Source organism: Bactrocera latifrons, unplaced genomic scaffold, assembly GCF_001853355.1.
Source record: "Bactrocera latifrons isolate USDA-ARS-PBARC rearing strain unplaced genomic scaffold, ASM185335v1 scaffold_634, whole genome shotgun sequence".
Lineage (NCBI taxonomy): Eukaryota > Metazoa > Arthropoda > Insecta > Diptera > Tephritidae > Bactrocera > Bactrocera latifrons.
This window is the reverse complement of record NW_017537306.1, coordinates 93,629-110,701: the sequence shown is the minus strand read 5'-3', so window position 1 is coordinate 110,701 and position 17,073 is coordinate 93,629. Positions and strand designations below refer to the sequence as shown.

At 36.0% G+C, this 17,073-nt stretch overlaps 1 protein-coding gene, 1 long non-coding RNA gene and 1 pseudogene across 7 annotated transcripts in view; 1 reads left to right on the top strand and 2 right to left on the bottom strand.

Moving 5' to 3' along the window:
* Window positions 1–2,674: 2,674 nt before the first annotated feature.
* Window positions 2,675–4,198, bottom strand: LOC108975308. Of its 2 annotated transcripts, none has more exons than XR_001993860.1 (4): window positions 3,478–4,198; window positions 3,168–3,284; window positions 2,989–3,110; window positions 2,675–2,914 (listed from the first exon to the last, which is right to left on the bottom strand). It is a non-coding gene; the product is annotated as an uncharacterized LOC108975308 (long non-coding RNA). The 2 variants fall into 2 exon arrangements; XR_001993861.1 differs by having other exon boundaries at window positions 3,178–3,284.
* A 3,181-nt stretch (window positions 4,199–7,379) lies between these two features.
* On the bottom strand, window positions 7,380–8,661 carry LOC108975307 (annotated as a pseudogene).
* A 3,874-nt stretch (window positions 8,662–12,535) lies between these two features.
* The window catches only part of LOC108975309 (ER membrane protein complex subunit 2-like), a 77,223-nt gene continuing 72,685 nt past the window's right edge, over window positions 12,536–17,073 (top strand). For 3 of the 5 annotated variants that reach the window (XM_018943695.1, XM_018943696.1, XM_018943697.1), the window contains exons 1-2: window positions 12,538–12,699; window positions 12,812–13,220. In XM_018943695.1, the coding sequence (XP_018799240.1) occupies window positions 12,666–12,699; window positions 12,812–13,220 (443 nt within the window). In that variant the 5' untranslated portion in view covers window positions 12,538–12,665. Of the gene's footprint in view, window positions 12,700–12,811; window positions 13,221–17,073 lie in introns of all 5 variants that reach the window. The other 2 variants (XM_018943693.1, XM_018943698.1) reach the window with 2 other exon arrangements.

The following is a 17,073-nucleotide window of genomic DNA, read 5'->3' as shown; positions in this document are numbered from 1 at the left end:
CGTAATAAATGTTGGGTATTTTAATTTAAATGTAATTAAAAATTCTTATTTGGTGCGATCTGGCCATAATGGAAAATCTTATAAAAAACGCTTACTTTGAGGCGTTCTCACACTGGAATAAGTGGGGCATCCTTGAACTCTTTAAATTTATACATATACATATGTACATATGTATTTGTGAAACAAATTTATTTGAAAAATAAAAAAAGTAGAAATATACTTTTTTCTACAAGTGCATTTCTTACAAAAACAAGATTTCATATTTTCGGACTATATTAATTGTAGCATAAATTTTATATACCCATTAAAATAATAAATTTATTATGAGCAATGATATTTTGATTTCTGCTTGTATTAATTTATTACATTTAAGACTTCGCTTATTCGAAAATCTATTGTGTTAAATTTTTTTTTGCAAATTAAGAATATTAAACTAAAAATATAAATTTTTTGGAAAAATTTATTAAATTCGCAGTTCATTATTAAATAACTTTACAGTCAGTTAAGGGTAACAACTATTTTTCTTAGCGCATAACTTACCTATGTGTTATTCATAAAAAAAAAAGGATGAAATAAAAATTATGCTCAAAACTATATATTGCTCTAACAGACGTATGTTCGCTCTTTTGCAAACATGTGTATACATATGATATGGTTTGTGCATATATACAGGTGCAATTGAATACATTTGAATTAAATTACTTTTTCAAAGTAATATTCGTAGTTAATGTGAAAATAAAGAATATTTTTTAATTATTTTTTGTATTTGATATATTCATACTTATGTGTATACTTCATTATATATGTATGTATATAACAAACTATCATAATATTATTAAAACAATTAAATATCTTACAGTTGTGATAAATGTACATTAATAGTACATTTTGTCATTAAAATCTCATATTCACATGTATCATGACCGCACATACCTACATACGCATGTGTTTATGTTCGCTTTCGTGAATTCAAATCATATTATCACTTAGCAATAATAACATGTGCGCGCATTGGCACACAAATAACGCGTACACAACATATGTACATTCTTCTATGCGTTCACATGTAGRTATGTATGTCACCCGCAGAAACTACAAACAGTTCTTTACAAAAACAACAATCGTTTGAAATAGCATCTTACATACTTATATGCGTACACCTGTAGATATGTCACCCGCAAAAATTACAAATACTGTTATACAAAAACAACAATCGTTTCAAATAGCATCAGCAGCGTCACAAGCCAAGTTTGTAGAATAACACACTACAACAACTTTTTCATTCATGAACGCAAGCGCACTTTCAACAGGCAAACTCGCTTCGTTCATAAAAGCAAACACCATCTCCCCGAGTCTGTCTTTGCCAACAAGCGTATTTTCGAGACACAATCTACGCCGTCTATCGATCGTATTGTGTGAATGATTAAAGTCCACCGTGAACAAATTGATTGGACCTTATCAGTGTGGCTTTAGACCTGGCAAATCAGATATTCGCCACGCGCCACATCTTGGAAAAAACCCGTGATTTCAATGCTGCTTTCGAGACCACGAAACGAAGCAGCCTTTATGCCGCGATGTCTGAATTTGGTATCCCTGCCAAACTAATACGGCTGTGTAAACTGACGTTGAGCAACACTAAAAGCTCCGTCAGAATAGGGAAGAACTTCTACGACCCGTTCGATACCAAACGAGGTTTCAGACAAGGCGACTCCCTATCGTGCGAATTCTTCAACCTGCTGCTTTAGATAATAATTCGAGCTGCAAAACTACATAGAGAAGGTACCATCTTCTATAAAAGTGTACAGCTGCTGGCGTATTCCGATGATATTAATATCATCAGCSTCAACACTCAAGTCGTTAGTTCTGCTTTCTCCAGACTGGACAAGGAAGCAAAGCAGATGGATCTGGCAGTGAACGATAGCAAGACGAATATCTCCTGTCATCAAACAAACAGTCCTCGCACTCGCGACTTGGCTCTAATGTCACTAGTGACAATCAGAACTTTGAAGTTGTAGATAGTTTCGTATATTTGGGAACCAGCATAAACAAAACCAGGATAACTCTTGCCAACAGGTGGTACTTCGGCTAAGGCAATTGAGAATAAAAGTTGAGAAATAAAGTCCTCTCTCGACGAACAAATGCCAAACTCTATAAGTCGCTCGTAATTCCCGTCCTGCTCCATGGTGCAGAGGATTGGACGATGACATCAACTGATGAGTCGATGTTTTAGGTTTTGAAGAGAAAGTTCTGCGAAAGATTTATGGTCCTTGGCTTCACTTGGAATATCTTTTTTGTTTGCTTTTGTAAACTAGTTAGGTTCTTCTTATGGTCAACTATGTTTTACAGAAAACTTGTCGGTAGGTTACGGTCACAACGGTCATCGCGCTTGCTATGGGATATTTGTTTGGTTGTTCATTGGTCGTATCAGTCAACCTTTTCCTTACGAATAAATCAATTGAAATTTTTATTTAATTTATTTTTACTTCTTTTTTGAGGTTTACATGTTTATACATAAAAGTTATATTTTTAGTTTCTTTTTTTTCCAAAATTTCCAGTAATTTATTTAATTTGAACTATTAATATTGAGTAATTTATATAAAATAATAATAGTGATTTGTACCCATTTGAGATGTTTGCTCCGAAATTTCCAAATATTTAAAAAGAATAGAAAGAATTAAATTATATTTTGTCTGTATTTGTTTAGGCATCTATATTAAACTTTAAAAATAAATACTATAGTTACTACTTAATTTTGTGTGCTCCAGCTGGTACTCATCCAAGTAGGATATGCAAATTTCTTCACCAACTTGCATAGGTGCTACCGCTTTCAACACAACTGTGTCGTTTGAATAAGGAAATGTCGAATGAGCTTCTGGTACACAAACACCCTTAGTTTTGAGAAATTCAGCCGGGACTTTAATGAATGAATATGTAGTATACGTGTGAAATAATAATATGAAAAACAATTTTCAGAAACATTACACTTACAGCAGCTAATAGCTCGTCCGCAAATGCTGTAAAAAAAAATGGTCCATTTTTTCTTCTAAGTGTATTGGCCAAGCGACGCACATTTTATATATGTATGTAACTGCATACATCAGAATTTCTATCTGCAATTAGAAGCAATTCCATACATTTTTAGGAACAACAAATAATGAAGTACTTACATATACCTACATATATGTACACACAATGTTATGTTGTTTGATGACACAGCAGCACATCTTCGCCAAGGTTCCTAATGGTTGCTGCAAACCCGTATCACAAATCAACTATTATCGAAACTAAAAAAATAAAAATGGAAACAATAAAAACTCTTTGTAACACTAGGTACATACAGCCACATTCAATAATAGTGGTTCTGTAAATCATTTGGCGTACATTCTTCACTATGGAGTCAATCGCATTTTCTTATTGAGATTACTAGCTACTCTTGTTTTTCTCTTTTTAGCGTGCTGTATGCACACGGAGACTCACCCAAATCTTACAGCATACATATTTACGTCGAATTGTTGCATGGTGTTCGTAAGATCCACGATTTTTTAATAACTGCAGCTTTTTTTATTGAATTAGCCTGGGAATCTGCTGCTACTGATGGCAGATTTGAGAGAAGTTGTTAGAAGCCTGCTATAACAGGTCCTCATGGCACTTGGTCGTAATTTCGCAATTRTACAATGACTGCTACATAAAATTTCAATAATATATCAAAAATATTTAATACTTCTTCTTCCAATTATTCGGGTTTTTAATAAAATATTTGTAACAATGGCGTCAATTTGTATAGGATTCATTGTCAGTATGTGCGTCTCATTCTTAAACATTCAAACATTTCGTATGATGAATGTTGCTGTTTTAAACAATTTTAGGGATTGTTAACCGATTTGATAACCAATGTATGTCATTCTGTTAACCAAAACACAACAAACAAGATACACATATAAGATGTAACTTAGGATAAGACAGCGTTCCATATTCACAATTAGTCTATCTAATGGAACATTGAAGAAATGGCGATGTGTTACTTTTTCCAACTATGAACAAGAATAAAAATAGCTTACAGCCCTATTCTCATTTTACTTCCTTATGAATAAAAAGAAATATACATATGTATTTATATTTAAGTAATTTCGACAAAATTATTGTCTACATGAGCTTCAGTCACCGAACACCTAACCACAGCAATAATCCCGCATCAATAGCACTTTACATTCACCGCTTAAAAATATACGTGACTAATCCGCTACATTCACCACACTCACATCGACATCACCTACAATCCCACACATCACACATAACTACGATACCACAGCATTTTCCACCACAGCAAAAAGGGAACAAAAAGTACGGAGAAACAAGCTCGTTACTTCTTTTTTGCGATCCGCAGACGAAAGCCGTGCTACTCATGCCTCGAGTTCTAATTTATGCGAATATTCAGTTTTTTGAAAAGAAAAAAATGCGTATTAAAAATTTGTATCAAACATCTAAATTCCTTTTTATTAAAACCATCTTGTAAAATTCTTGCGGAATTGTTGTATCAAACATCTAAACTCCGTTTTAATAAAACAAACTTCTGAAATTCATGCGGAATTATTGTGATTTCTCCTATTTGATAAAATTAAAAAAGTTGAGTGTGTGGAAATTACTCGTAATCAACAATTATGTTTGTAAATATGGTGCATATATAATTTAATTTATTTTTAGGATTTCAAAATGTATATAATTTAAGTATGAATAGATTTTTTTCGCGCATGTATCAAATAATATATACATACATATTTAAAAATAAAATCCAATATTGTCCAAATTTTTTTAAACCTAAATATGTATATTTCTTTTATTTATACTCAGAAGGAAGTAAAATGTACAAAATCCGTTAGTGACATATTTATTGTAATAAGCAAATACTTATATTTATAATAGATAACGCTTTTGAAATACTTCCTCCATTCTATTTAAATAAAATAATTCCACATTTCTTTAAAAACATTGAAATTAACAAAACAATCACAACCGATTGAGCATTGTGAGGCTTGTTTTCAGACATCACAAATTTGTGAGATAATTGCGAGCATTTGTGTTTTTGAAATCACCCCCTCTCACAAAACCTCACAATATTGTTGGTAGTGTTTTTAGTGAGGGGACGAGAATAAAAGTAGCTATACACGACACACATATGCGCATGCGGTTTACTAGTGTATGGGCTTGTGGGCATACATGTCCATGTTCGCGAAAATGTTTTATTTTTTACGATCGGTGTGCGCACATGTGTGTCGTTTATGGCTCTGTGTGCACAAAAAATCTCATTTCTCTGGTGTCGCCGAACAGTGAAGATCGCGGACGAACATTGTTAAATGTTAGAGGGAGAGTTGGGAGGGAAAGAATTAATTGATTCAAGCGAAATTTCAAGGCTTTATATACATATATATCTTTGACATTCTGCATTTTTCGGACGGAAGGCAGGATGCAATTCGCAATTGCTATCGAAAACAAAATATTTAAAGAGATTCATATTTGTTAATAACTTATGTTCAAGTTAAACTAGGAAATTTAAAAAAAAAGTGTAAAATTCTAAAAAATTTTAAAATTTGAAAGAAAGTAGTTTTTGACCAAAAAAAATTTTACTTTATATTGTTTAAACATACATGTGTTCAAACTTAACTTTTTTATTTATTTTTCAGTTTAAATAGAAGATAATTTAATGCCAAAGATAAAAAACTTTGCTCCAATTCTATACGACGTTTAGTTTTTTCGTATCCTGCCCGTCAATTAAGACTAATCGTAAAAATTAAAAACCGAGAAATCACGCTTAAAACTTTTAGCTTTTTACCCAAGCGCTCATATATCTGCTAGACGCTCGGTTAGTATTTCCCTTCTAGCTTCGATAATATTTCGAATTCCCATCTATAACTTTRTGGATATATTTTGACAGTTTTTAAAGAGATTTCGGCAAAAAAAAAAAAACGATTGTTTTAAGCTTCCAAAGCAGACTACCGCATTAATAAAGATTTCGTATCAGAAATTATTGATCTTAAAAAAATTAGTTAGCAATTTGGGAAACGAGACGTGATATATATAAAAATAAAATTGAGCAAAATTAAAGATGGAATAACTTATTGACAAATACAAAAAAATAGATAAAAGTGCTACGTTAGAAAAATTCCAAGAAATCTATCGCTTGCCTGTCGTACATGTTCACTGTRAAGAACGAACGCAAAATGGATTTGTGTGTCGTGTATGGGCGAAACAAATTCACACAGATCGAACGTATCTCGTGTATGGCCCCTTTAAGGCTGTTAACCTCACAACGAACCTCAAAAATTTTTCCTAACAAATCACTTGTGAGGTTTTCCCAGAATAGGGCTTATGCAAAGGTGAACAATAACAAGTCGTTCGCTAACAGATACCCATCTTGCAAGTTAAACGTTCGATATTGTACTGTTATACAGTCTCAAGTCTCTAAATTTGAGATTTTAAGTTAAATTCTATTCAGTATATTCAAAATGGCAAACAAGAGTTCTTTTTAGTTTTGTGACCTGCTAACTACCGCTAGAGACTGTTTAGTCAATAGTAATTAGGCACAAATTGAGACTTTACCTCAAAATGTCTCAAATAGTGACTAGTGACTAGAGACTGCTTACAGAATTCCACTATAACTTTTACCCGTTGCTGTTGTTGTTGTTTTAACKGTTATCTAATCCCCGATTGGGTGGTAAGGGTCATTTGCGTTGTTGTCGAGATCATGTAACTGGAGGCCCAGGAAATGTGCTGTTTCGACGGGGTCGGGCCAACGGGAAGAGGGTGTTAGATGAGTAGGGTTAATAGGGCATGCAAAAAGGTGGCCAGTATCATGCGAGGACTGGTTGCATGCAGGACATAGATTGGGAACGTTTCTCGCGCCAACTGGAGCTCTTCATCTGCAATAGGTGGTGGTTTGACTCCAAGAACGTCATTCACGGGAAGGGAGTCGGTGAAGGTGTTGATGGCTCCTCTGCGTTCCACTGCATCCAGGCGACCATATTGAGAAGAAGCATAGACTATCGAAAGTTACGCCTAAAATGGTAGTGGGGCTGTGACAGTCGGAATTTTTACTCCATCGACTGCAATATTAAGCTCAAGTCTATACTCCTTCGTCCAGTTCATGAATATGGTCGCTGTGGATTTGGTGGGGGAAAGTGTGAGGTTTCGTGCAGTGAGGAAACGAGAAAGGTCGGAGAGGTAGTTGTTTACTTTCGAAGATATGCCATCGATTCCATTGCCCGACATCAATATTGTCAGTCATCAGCTTACGAGGTTATGGAAACCCCCTCTGGTGGTTGCGAGAGTTTCCAGATGTAGAAGTTAAACAGTAGCGGGGAGAGGACACCACCCTGCGGAACCTCCTGTTTAATTCTTCTCAGTTTGGATGTTTTACCTCGAAATAGTACGGATGACTGACAACCGCTCAAATAATTCATGTTCCGCCTCTTTAACCCTGGAGGAAGCCTAGTTTTTTCAATGTCCTGCTTTAGCGTTGTGTGGTTGACTGTGTCCAAAGCTTTTAACAAGTCCAACGCTACGAGGTTCGTTCTCTCAAAGGGTGGCTTCTGGTTGAAGCCACGAATTATTATATCTGTGCGTTTATGACGCTAAGTGCCGTGGTGGGGCTGTGCACTTTTCGGAATCCATGCTGGTGACTGGCTGGGCTCAGGAGGTGAGTGAAAGTTGGGAGAAACAAGGCCTCCAGTATCTTCACTACTGGGGAGAGGAGCGTTATCGGGCGACAAGATTCCCCTTTGTTGGCGGGTTTCCCAGGTTTCAGTAGTGGGACCACTCTTCCGATTTTCCACACATCGGGTATTTGAAGAGTGGTCAGTGACAGGTTGAGGACCTTGGTGAGGTTTAGCATTAGCATGCTGATTCCATCAGCGCCAATGGATTTGGATGATTTTGCTTTTTTGATGACACTCTGAACCTCTTCATCGGTGAAAGCAAGCGGCCCGCAGTTGTTTGGCATTTTGCGCAGCCGTCGGTTAACACATCTCTTGGCTTTGTCTACCGAAGAATGCAGTGTAAACTGCCGGCTAAGATAGCTCGCGCACTTCATCGGTTCCGAGGACCCGCACATGATCGTTGAATTGAATTTCAACTCGGTCGTCATGTCTCTTCGAGTTAGACAAAGCTTTAACAGTAGCCCACAGCTTACTCACGCCGGTGGAGAGGTTGCAGGACTTCAGGTGCTCTATCCATTTCGTCCGCTTATGGTGGTTTACCATACACCGAATTTACAAATTGAAATCACTTATTCGGGGATCTCCGGGATCGGCATGGCGTAAGGGGAAATTGGGGCGTATTTCCGCTATTCTTCCAGCCGGGATGAAGCGAGTGGTAACTGCTGCGATCACTTTGCGGTATTGACGTTCGCCAATGCATATGTCCGTAGGAATAGGTAGAGCGTTGAAGGTGCTCTCGGTAAATTCTGTGATGCCGACCCAATTAGCTTTTTTAAAGTTAATGTAGGTGCGGTTGTCCACTGAAACGAAATCGGGAGGTTATGCTATTTATCAGACCACCCCTAGCGATTGTAATATCGGGCGAGCTAGTACAAGTGCCCATAACTCTGGTGGAGGCTTCATCATTCATTGTGCAGAATGTCAAATCGTCAATCTGTTCYGCCAGCTCCATCCCCCTACGATCATTTGACAGGCCAAAGATCGTCTTGCGCGTTCAAGTCCATTAGCACCAAACGGTTTTCACCACGAAGTAGCGCACCTATATTCAGGTTATATCTTGTAGGGCAACATGTAACTGGGGGGATGCATATATTAAATATTTCGAGCTCGACATCGCCTGACCGGATAGCTATGCCCTGACATTCTAGGGTAGTATCCCTGCGGTCGATGTACTCATCGATTAGACGATACTACACGGAGTTGTGTAATATGAAGGCTAGGCCRCTACCATTATCTCGCTCGCGATCTTTACGTAAAACGTTGAAACCGGCACAACTCAGAAGATCTGAGCGGCTTTTTAACTTAGTTTTTTAGACCGCAGCTATCAATACACGTTCCCGATTCTTATGTGCAACTATCTCCTCGATCTTGGTCTGGAGTCCGTTGCAGTTAAATTGGAGTAATCGACGCCACTGTAGTGTGTTGCGCGTCCAGACTCCTGCAGCATGGGGCAACGTAGGAGTCACTCCTCTCACGTGTGGTGCGCAGGCCGGAACACGCCGTGAAGTGACACCAGCCAGTGCAGAAATTGCACTTGACAGATGTTACATTCCGACGTATGACGGTCTGACACRCGGAACACACGGGATGAAAGTTTGGGGGAGGGGGGGACAAGTCAGAGTGGGAGCTATGTTGCCTGTGTGAGCTCCTGACCGTGGAGGCCATCTGTTSGCCACTCAGGTTGAGTGGCGGCGTGGCGCGCGAACTATGTGCATATTGCACAGCCGTAGAGGCTTGGGTCGCAGTATTACGCAGGCAACATAGGACCACGTAACGCATGGTCCACAAACACAAATTAGTACTCAGCGATCCTACCGGGGTTAGATTGCCGAAAAAACAGCCTTTGGTCGGATAAAATTCGAGACAATTCCGGTACGTAGAACCGGGAGTCGTGGGAATTGTATACTTTGTATAAGCCAACAAAAAAAAAAAACGTTTAACCGTCTTGTAGGGTGGATTTATTGTAAGAAAAGTGTGTCAATATACGAAATATATGACACAAGGCATGACAAGGTAATATTGACCGAAGAATACTTGTTTTATGTGAGAAAAGTGTGATCTGCGCGAAAAATATGACAAAAAGCAACACATTTCTTAAAATAAAACATGTATTCCTTGGTCAGTATTTCTGTCGGTGTATTAAGATTTATGTTTTTAACCTCTGAAACCATATTTTTCAGAAGATTAAAGCCTTAAGTTCCCTACTTGTGCAAAGTTTTATATCGACATATCCATTAGTGTTTGATTTGTATAGTGGAAGTAAAAGAATCAGATGGAACTTAAAGTAGTGTTGTATGGGAAGTAGAAGTGGTTTTTGTCCGATTTAGCATAGTATTTGCAATTGGTCGGGTAGTTTCTGAGATATTGGGTTTCACCTATAGGTGGACAGACCCACGCCCATTGTTCAATTTGTATACCTGCTCCTATAAAGCTCTTCACTATCATCTTGGTTGTGAAGTTTAATGCTTGTGGCTAACAATTATAAGGAGTGAGGGCGTTGTTATTGTCATAAGCTTTCCACAGCATATGAAGAAGTGATAAGAAAGCTTTTTTTCTTCAAGTTTAGTTGAGTTAGTTTGAAAGGTAAGATACACATTGTTTATCCCGATCCCCTAAACCAAATTCGGWATATTAATTTAGTGCGTACTATATACGTTTTCGCTTAATAGCAATTTGTGGTCATAGAACATCTACAATACCGATTTCTCTTGGGTGATATCTCACTTTTTACTGATGTGCTGAACACATAGAGCCGGACAGGCTACAAGCGACTTTTGTCAAATATTAAAATACATACGTTATTAAGGACACAGTTATTTACACAGCTGCACGACTACATGACTGCAGACTATTAGTTGTCGCTCTCAATAACTTGAAAATATTTTTAAATTAGCCGGCGACAGTAAAGAGTGATGCCACTAATATGCAAAATGTAAAATTATTCAAACCTAATGTTGTTTTGCAAAGAAAAGCATAAAAACTTGTGTTTTCGTCCATGTAAAATCTGTCAAACGAAAACACAGTTTTCGCTAAAAACTACTTGAAAACTTACATTCCTCTCCTTATAATCGGTGTCTGCTCTAGTTGAATCGATTTTTTTGGAAGGCATATTTTGCCGGCCCTAAATTGTCACTTGATATTTGTTTACATTCCATATAAAAATTCAGCTGCTCACTGCTAAGTCGGCCATTACACGAAGCAACTTTTGTTGCTGATTCTCGGGCGATTCTCTTCTGCCGTTGCCCATTGCATTCACACGAGAAACTTGTGTTGCGCAAATCTGTTCGAGGTTTTTTCTCATTCTCTTTCAGTTTACTTTAACCCATTGTCAACTCTTTACTTTAACCCATTATCGTTTCTTTTTCCTTATAGGTATTTTTTGCCACTCTATCACATATATTAATCAGTTCTGTCAATTAAGAAATACATTTTATTTATARTTCAAAATTAAAACAAAGGTTATATAACAGATCTTCACTATCGTCTGAATCAATTTGTAWGGCTACTCCATACATTTCACAATATCTTTAATTAATTCGATATTTTCGTCATACTCCATTTTCTTAAATATTTATATTATATTATGTATATTTGTATACATATTTGCAAATTACGTACCAAAAGATGAAATTAAATATATTCAAAATATTAATTTCAAAATAATATACGCAAATGCAACTATGTACTACGAAAGAAAGAACACGAATGCAGAAAAACGTCGCAGCGAATTGTTACGAATAAGAACACAAAGCGAGTTGCTGAACACTGGAAACTCGGTGCGACTCTCCTCTCCTCGTCGCCCCCCGCCCTTAAACAAAGAGTTGCCGCAACAAACGTTGCTTCGTGTAATAGCCGACGAAGGGGATTCTCTTGTTCTTGCAAAACCCTTGCAAGGTGCACCAATTGCAGAATTTTCTTCTTGGTGCAACGGCACAACGAACACACTCAAAAATTTATTTGCAATGGCTGTAAAMTATGTTAGTCCAAAACCCTTGTTGCATATTTCGGTATATAATTTTTGCATTTTGTGTCRTCTTGCAAGAGCAAAAGAATCCCCGTATCTTAGCTGTGTGCCCACAATAGTTGTCAGTGAAAACTCATCGAAAACACACATTGTCGGTCCGAACAACTTACATTCCACAACATACAAATGTGTTTTCAAAATGTTTTCAATGTCGCGTCAAACATAGTATTACACAAAATTTAAAACCAAAAGTGAATTTGCCTATAATGTGCGGAACACAATGCTCGCGGCAGACTGCAGCAGCACGACAGTGAACTGAAAACAGCGTTGTGAATCCTACTACAAACGTTTGTGAGAGGGCAGCAACATAACAACGGCCGGCATGTACACAAAACAACCAAGTTGTCCATTTTGCATCTACATAATTTCTTTGTACCATACTAATACCTTGCACTTCAATGAAATTTTAATAATAAGTAAATAGGTAAATTTATTCGTTTCAAATTATCAATTGTTATTACAAATGATGTAACAGAGTTATTTTATGCTTTTATTTGTGAAATAACGTCAAGTTTGTTAGAGCTGTGAATAATTTTACATTTTACATATTAGTGGCATCACCACTCTATCTCATCTCTCTATCTCCCATTCTAATGTCAACTCTACTGTGGTCCTACTGTCATTGGAAAATATAGGATTAAATTGAAGTTAGCGAGAACGACAACTGTCTGCCTGCAGTCGTGTAGTCGTGCAGCTGTCAAAATAGGTCCGTCCATAAGAACGTAGGTATTTTAATATTTGACAGATCTTGTTTGCAGTCTGTCGCGAGTATTGTATTCAAGACATAACGAGCAACAAAATATTTCGTGTGTAAACACACTAAATCAGTTTCTGTACGCCATCTTTCGATACATAGTATAAATCTAATAAATCTGACTTTTAAACAATAATTTCTGCTCTGAACATAATTGTTCTTGAATTTAACATACACAATGGCGTATAATTTTAAAGAAATGTGTTGGAAAGGTTTTGTGAAAATTTTTGAAATATTTAAATAATTATAAAAGCAATACAAATTATTTTCGTGTTTTACCAATTGTAGWTCATAAATAAATTTTCTCTATTTTATTATTGGTAGATGTTCGTGACCAGTTTCGAAAGTGGCGTGAGGACAATGAGCGTCGGAGTGATGAAGTAATACAACTATGGGAAGCACTATTGGAAAATCATGTGCAAAAAACTGGCAATGAGATGCATCTTATATTGGAGCAAGTACTAATTGCAGCATTCGACACTTCTCGGTTAGATATTGCTGGGAAATGCATTGAAACACTAAACATAGAATTTCCTGAAAGTATGAGGGTTATGAAGTTTGAGGCTATGCGCTTAGAAGCTTTGCAGATGTATGAGGAGGCAACTGATTTGTTAGATGAAATTATTTCGAAAGATGAAACAAACGCTGCTCCCCGTAAGCGCAAAATAGCTATTTTAAAAGCAAGGGGATTTAGATCGGAAGCAATTAAAGATTTAAGTGAATATTTAAAAACGTGAGTATATGCTATCATTTTAAGTAAAATTAATTCGTTTGTTTATATTATATTATTCTTTGCAACACCTTCGGCTATGTAAACAAATACACAGGATGAAAACAACTAGAAATATCTTTGCCATTTACACCCACTTTAAAGAACGTGGTGTGAATTGGGTGAGCTGAGTAAATTTAAATAGATATCCAACTTAGAATAATTAAGTATGGGGCACGATTCCAATTTCTTTGGCGGTCGGAAAAAACACGAATTTTGGATAAGGCAGCTTCTCCAGATTATTTTTTTAAATATTCCCGATTAAATATTCAAAAATGTGTATTAATAACACTTAGTGTTTCACAATGTTTCACTAAATTTTTTCACTTTGGTTTTAAACATTTAAATAAGTTGACATCCGAGGGGTAAACCGATTTTCCGTATAAATGGGGAATGTGCGGATAGGAGAGCTTTTCCAGAGGAGGAATATCGAAAAATAATATAAAAATAACTTAAATATTTACGACTAAAAGTTCAAAAATTTGCACTAATAACACATGGTATTTCTCTTTCACTAAATTTAGTCACTTTTTCATTCTGTATATTTAAATATAAACTCTAGACATTGAAATAAGCTCACATATCAATTTGATTTTGTAATATTTTACCTAAGTTTATTAATTTAAAAATTACTTAATACACTCGTCGTTACAAAGCTTAGATTGTTTACAATTATGAGAAAAACGAGCGTTGCCGCATCTTAAACACCAAATATGTAGGATTCTGAACAATTTTCTTATTATTATTATTATTTTTTTTTTCCTTGTTCTACATTAATTAGATTTTTGGCACAATTCCGATTTCTTTGGCGCCGCGATCTGAAGGTACCGTTGGAAAGAGGAAGTCCTCCTGATTAAAAAATATATAGGGTTATAGGTACCGCAAACGCTTAGTTTAGGAGATATTAAAGTTCAAAAATTCGCAAAATTCGTACATTTCAAGACGCTATTTCACCACTTTAAACACACTTCATTCACATTTTTTATTTCATATTAATTAAATTACACTACAAGCTTGTAAATAACTGCATATCTTACACTTTTAGCAGGGTTTTTACCTAAAAAAACTGCATTTTAAAAATTACATTTTACACTCGTTTTAACCCCATTTGTTTACCAAAAATTACGACGAAATGGAGCGCTGCCATGTGATGATAAGGCAATTCGCTGAAATTTCTTTTTTTTCGCAAAAATTAGTCCATTCATGCATATGGATATTTTCTTTTTTAAATTTATTAAGCAAATAAKTAATATTATATACATGTATTAGTAATATTATATAATAATATTACGTTATGAAGTGTAAAGTATATTAGTACAGTGCGAAAATTCAAATTTTATTTCAATATGAGATCATGGTAACCCGCAAATATAGCCACTTTATAACAAAAACTCAATAACCAAAGCAAATATCCGTTCCCACGACAGTCGGGTCTACGAAAACCGGAACGGACCCGGATTTTTATCCGGCCAAGGACTGTCAATTCGGCAGAACTCTGCCGTTACAACAACAACAACAAAAACTCAATATATTTTTTTATTTTTAACGCAGAAAGGAGTACTCGGTGAAAGTACTTCAGTCCCCCCGGGTATTCGCTCGGCCAGGGTTATTTTTTTTAAAGCGCGGCCGAAGGCCGCCAACGCAGAAAGGAGTACTCCGAGAAAGTACTTCAGTGCACCCGGGTATGCGCTCGGCCAGGGTTATTTTTCACAAAATTCGAAAAGTAAATATAGTTCCATAATCTAGCAACAATTTAAATTAGTTATTATTTTATTTAATCATTRGGTTTTTATCCAGTCTGTAGAGGAAATCATTGTACAGAGAAAAAGCGGAAAACGATAAAAAAAATTGAGTAAACTAGGAAAAACTTATAAAGTGATCCAAAAAATTGTTTCCTCAAATGATAGCAAATGCTTTAAATTATAAAAACTAAAATGAAACTTATAGACAAAAGCGCAAAACATACACTGCAGACGACCGCAATATGGTACGCTACTGCAAAATTAATCCTTTTGCTTTAACTCGGAGCATCCATGACGAACTAAATTTGTCAGTTAATACTGAAACTGTTCGTAGGCTTGTGGAGCAGAACAAATTATTTGCCAGAAGTCCACGAGAAACCCCCCTTAAAAGAGAAACACATGGAAGCCCGCATACAATTTGCAAAAGGGCATGGCTCCTGACCTGCGTCTACATGGCGAAACATATTATGGTCAGATGAATCCAAAGTGTAGCTATTTGGTAGTACAGGCTCTAGGAACTTTGTCCGACGTCCCCCCAACTCAGAATATAATCCCCGGTTTACCACAAAAACCGTTATACATAACGATGCCAAATCATGGTACGTGGTCGTTTTTCATATTGTGGTGTTGGTCCAATTAACTTAATTGAAGGAATCATGGACCAAAGACCATATRTCAAAATATTATATGAGGTAATGTTAACACATGCTTCATGAAATATGCCATTGATAAATATACCAGCAAGTAGGCAAAAAAATGGTTTAGTGCCAATTGAGTTGAGGTTATTTGGTGACCTACTCAGTCTCCTGACCTCAACCCCATTGAAAACCTGTGGACAGATATCAAGAAGAAAGTAGCTCAAGAAAAACCAATAAATTCGAGAGTTTTATGGCAAGTAGTGGAAGAGACAAGGAAAGGAATACCAATAAAATGTTGCCAGGGTCTCATAGACTCCATGCCTCGGAGATGCGATGCTGTGTTAAAGAAATCCAGGTTATTCAAGAATATTAGTAACTTTAATATTCTGTGAAACTTTGGAACCATTATATATAATATTAAAATTATAGAACAGTCCCGTATTACATAACATACTCCTATTTTTTTTTTTTTTTTTGAGGAACTAGTTTTTTTGTTTATATGATATAAACTGCGACATAAAATTTTTTTTATGTTTAATTGAAATAGGTGAAATCTCGAAATATTAATAGATCTTTAGCAAATTACATTGTGCAAAAATTWWRAAAAAAAAAACATTTTTGTTAATGAAAATTAACTATTCATTGTTCTCATGTGGTCACTCCTATTTTTTGTGGACAACTTTACATGTACAATATGTGATTTATATTTAATAATTAATCGGTGTGACTAGAAGTACTTACGCGTAGTATTCTTTTTTGCATTGGCGGCCTTCGGCCGCGCTTTAAAAAWATAACCCTCGTCGAGCCAATACCCAGGGTAACTGCAGAACTTTCGCTTATTACTCCTTTCAGCATTTGCTTCCTTCGGACGTGCTCTAAAAAAATAACCCCGGGCAACCTAAGCATTTGATTACGTAATATTATTATATAATATTACCTAGTTGTTTATTAAATTTAAATAAGAAGAAATCCATATGCATGGAAATATTGTTTATGCTCATTTTTATTTGAAATATAATTTACAGACAAACTTGTTTTTATTAGAACTAACGTTGCTAAATAAAGAAAGAGGAATTATATCGAAATCGCTAATATTTGCTTATTATCATATGGCAGCGCTCCATTTTCTCATAATTGTTAGCACGTAAATGATGTTCACTACGAGCGTGAAAAGTAATTTTTAAAATAAAGATTTCTTAGGTAAAAAACCTGCAAAAAGTGAAAAATGTGGATGAATTTAAATATTTCTAGTTTAACTTAATTCTTCTTCTTCTTGATTGGCGCAGACACCGCTGACGCGATTATAGCCGAGTTAACAACAGCGCGCCAGTCGTCTAAGTGAAGCCAGGTCCTTCTCCACTTGGTCCTTCCAACGGAGTGGAGATCTTCCTCTGTTTCCCCCGGCGGGTACTGCGTCGAATACTTTCAGAGCTGGAG